The 3,990-nt window shown below is 44.1% G+C and overlaps 1 protein-coding gene across 3 annotated transcripts in view; it reads right to left on the reverse strand.

Moving 5' to 3' along the window:
• Positions 1-3,990, reverse strand: part of ITGA9 (integrin subunit alpha 9) — a 368,469-nt gene that overhangs the window by 74,503 nt on the left and 289,976 nt on the right. For all 3 annotated transcript variants that reach the window (XM_017508435.1, XM_017508440.2, XM_017508439.2), the window contains one exon: positions 3,479-3,587. In XM_017508435.1, coding sequence (XP_017363924.1) covers positions 3,479-3,587 — 109 coding nt within the window. The remainder of the gene's footprint in view (positions 1-3,478; positions 3,588-3,990) is intronic.

The raw sequence follows: 3,990 nt of genomic DNA on the forward strand, positions 1-3,990 counted from the left end.
CAAAACATCTCATGTACAGTATAAATATATAAACCCACCATGTACCCACAAAAAATATGAAAAATTTTTGTAAATATTCTAAAATTAGATGATGATGGTTTTACAATTCTGTAAACATTAAAATAATTACATTGTATGCTTTAAAGGGTGAACTTTAAGGTATGTAATCATATCTCAATAAACATGCTATTTTTAAAAAGATGAGTAAAATATGTAAGTTTTGTCAATTTAAAAAATAAATGTTTAAAAAGGATGAGTAGGAGAGAGGAAGAAATGCCATGCTGCTTGGTGGCCTAGCGACTAGAGAGAGAATCCAGGGACTCTGCAACTCTGAAGTTGAGGTCAGAAGGGCAGAGCCAAAAACAAAAGCCAGGAATCTTACCAGGTCTTCGCACATGACTGGAGGTATGAAGACCCAGCTCAGCCAGCTCTTCCCTAGAAAACCGTGTCTTTGGTATTTTGCAATAGTTGATTCTGCTTCAAAGAATAAATAGATAAAAACTGATAGAGCAGAAGACTGGTTGCCAACTCTTGATTCAAAAAAGAACAATATTCACCAAAACAACCTGAAGTCATAGCAAAGGAAGGAACATCTGACCATCGCTGAAATAACTACTTTGAAATGAAACCTGAATGCACAGAATTAAAAAGACGCCTCCTGGCGTGTCTGGGAAATCCCAATTCAAGCATGAATAGGGGTAGGCAATGAAGAAAAAGATACGGATTTACACTATTTCACTCATCAGAGCCAGGAGGACAGGAGAGCTTGTATTACCATCTTTATTTTTAACAAATGTCTTTATATTGGATTCTCTGCAAAAGTTCATGTGCAATATCTGCATTATTTTTGGCCACCGGTTTTCAGGTGCGGAAATGGTTTAAATTTTGATGCCAAAAAAGCCTTTCAGTGTCGACAAATTAATGTGTCTGTTTAAAAACTGTGCTGAAATGTAGAAAGCAGGCCCAAGACTAGTGTTTTTGCCTCTCTCCCGTCGTCAGCGACAGTGGAGTCTTTAAACAATTATGTGGCTTGCTGAATAACCAATTTTTTGTAAAAACATGGAAAAATCTGTCCATATGGAAAGTCTTATGTTCTCCTTCAGGAACAATATTACTGAAATCAGGAAATATAGAAGCATCTTCTCCACATTCCTGGCCTCCTCCACACTATTTTCACCTTCTGGTCATTGTCACCACCAGCCTGGTCAGGGACCTTCCTGCAGGACAACCACAACAACCATTCTACCAATAAATCAGTAGGCAGACAATTCTCAAGGAAAAAGGGGGCTTTGCAAACACAGGAGGATCTCCTTCTAATCAATGGCACACACCATCAATCTTTCAGACCCAACTCTCAGCCCTAGATTGAATGCTGTGCACTTCCTCAGGCAATGGATCACGGAGGAGTTTCTATAAGGGGCATGCCAATCACTCATTCCCCAGGGCCGGATTCTCTAGCCTGGGTCCTATTTCAGGTCAGATGTGAAGAAAACTATTTGCCCGAATACCAAACTTTAAGCTCCCTGTAAAAATTACCTTCAGAGAAACAACTGAAAGGTAAGCTTCAGACCCTCAGATTTCTTTCTTTTTTCCCAGAGGATGAGAACAGTCGGTATCTTCTGTGCAAACCCCGTTCTCCTTTCCTTCCCCCAACACTCGCACCCTCTTCATTGCATGGTCTGTGTTACTTGAACCCTTCCAAATAATTTTCTGAACTCTATCTTTAATTGCAAGACATCCCCAAAACGATAAAAGCAGGAAGAAGTATAGACAACTAAAATGAAATAAACTCATCTAGTCTTTATCTATTTCTTACCCAGTTACGAAAAGCAAAGGAGAAAAATAACTCTGAGAAGCAATTCAGAAATGCAGAGGCGCTATTCACAGCAACCACTCTACTGTCACAAAAGCAAACTCTAGCCCCATCCTTCCCTTCTCCCCCGTAAATCAAGGGCAGGGTATGACAGCGGGGGCTTAGCTGGTTAGAAGGCACATCCTCTGTGAGCTGGGGACATGTGTTATCTATCATGGTTTTGGGGGTAGGTTGCTGGGGGAATACTCTGGAGAGAGGAAGACTATTGTTTGCCAGAGTCCACAAATGTTTTACTGCCACATTCTCCAGACCCTCACTCTGTCATTATTTGTCATCCCCTAAGTCCACCTAGGAAAGAAAGGCCACAAGGAAAGAAAATAATTATTATTTAGCCGCAGCAGTGAATGCCAGAGTGGGAAACCATTTCTCCAAGGGAAAGGATGCAAGATGCAGAGAAGGGCTCTGGGAAGTAGAACCAGAGAGCGAGGAGACATGGCCTGCAGGGTCCTGTGGGAAAGCTGGGCCCATCTCCTTCACTTCATCCACACGGGGTCTGGCCAGTGCTGCCAGGTCTTGATGCCAGCCTGGTAGTTCTCCCAGCTCTGGGACCATCGGCACATCCTTTCTTGTTTGGGCCTACATTTTCTTGTATTTGTCAACTGAGGGGTCTGGACTAGAGGATGTCAGGTCCCTTGAGCTTTACATTCACAGACCCACAGGTTGAACTGCACTGGCCTGAGAACTCAGAGTTTAAAACACAGGTCAGCAAACTCCTACCCAAGACCAATCTGGTCCAGTGCCTGCTGTCCTACAGCCTACGAGCTAAGAATGGTTTTATGTCTTTAAACGACTGAAAAAAAAATCAAAAGAAGAATCACATTTCATGACGTGAAAATTGTATGAAGTTCAAATTTCATTGTCTATAAGGAACTGACGTTTCGTTTTGATGTTATCTATGGCTGCCTTTGTGCTACAGAAGTATGGGTGAATAGTTGCTGCAGAGGCCGAATGGCCCACAAAGCCTACATTGCCCTGTGGCCCTTTTCAGAAAAAGTTTGCTAACCCCCGACTAAGAGAAAAAACAGTGTCCTTCCTGATGTCTCCCATCTACACCAAGTGGACTTGCTGGAAATGATGCTTGTGTGCCTGGGGCAAGCTAGCACGGCTCAGTGAGGGAGCAGCACGCCTCCCGTGAGGGTTCACAGGGGCTCACACGGCTCTGCTCTCATAAAACTGCCCTTCTGAAAGGCTGTTCCTGTGGGAACAGTGGGCTCCCGGATGAGTTGGCAAGAAAATCCCAGGAGGAAGGCACACAGCAAATCCTCTGAGGCAGCCCTGCCTGGAAGGCGGAGAATGATGGAGAACAGAAAAGGGTCCTTATGAGGACATCTGCGCTGGGACATTGGCCGATGCCTCCACCACGAAGAGGCCTTCTTGGGGAAAGTGGCATTCATCACATGGACCTCCCCTTCCAAGTCCTGGAAAGCAGAGGGGCATGCACAGCAGAGCACCAGGCAGGGAAGGGATTCATTCTGTGGGTGGTCGCACACATACCACATCAGCCAACCACAGAAGGGTTTCTCCTGACAACAGCCTGGCCCTCTGTAGGAGAGACATCCCATGTGCCCTTCTGTTAGCCCCAGGGACAGAGGTGGTCCAATATACCTGAAGGGTGATATTGATGGGCTGAAAGTGACACTCCAGGTCATCCAGCTGAACGAAGTTGGCTGCGTCCACGGACTCGCCATACACAAAGGAGGTTGGAGACATGATTCTGAAAGAGCAAAGCATGAAATCTGTCATCCCCACCCACAGTCAAGCACCCACGGCCACTGCCATTCTGGGAAGCAAACATTTGTCTCCATTTAGCCCCCTGCCTTCCACCCAGTGCTTCCCTGCTGGGTTTTTACTTCTGTCTCCCATGAACAGACAAAGCCAGATTGTGCTGACCAGGCACGTATAGTAGTGTCTTCTCATCTTAGGTTAGGCCGATAAGCTGCATGCAGAAATACGTACTGGGATTACAATTACCTTTCTGAAATGACAAGATTATCGTAGCTCTGAGCTTTTAAAAACTTTTTGAAAAGTATACATTTTGTTTTGACATTTGAAAAATGTTTTATGGGTTGAAGAAGATGATGATGAGTTTTTTTTTTTTTTTTTTTTTTTTTTTTTTT

This window comes from Cebus imitator, unplaced genomic scaffold (assembly GCF_001604975.1).
Source record: "Cebus imitator isolate Cc_AM_T3 unplaced genomic scaffold, Cebus_imitator-1.0 Scaffold391, whole genome shotgun sequence".
Taxonomy (NCBI): domain Eukaryota; kingdom Metazoa; phylum Chordata; class Mammalia; order Primates; family Cebidae; genus Cebus; species Cebus imitator.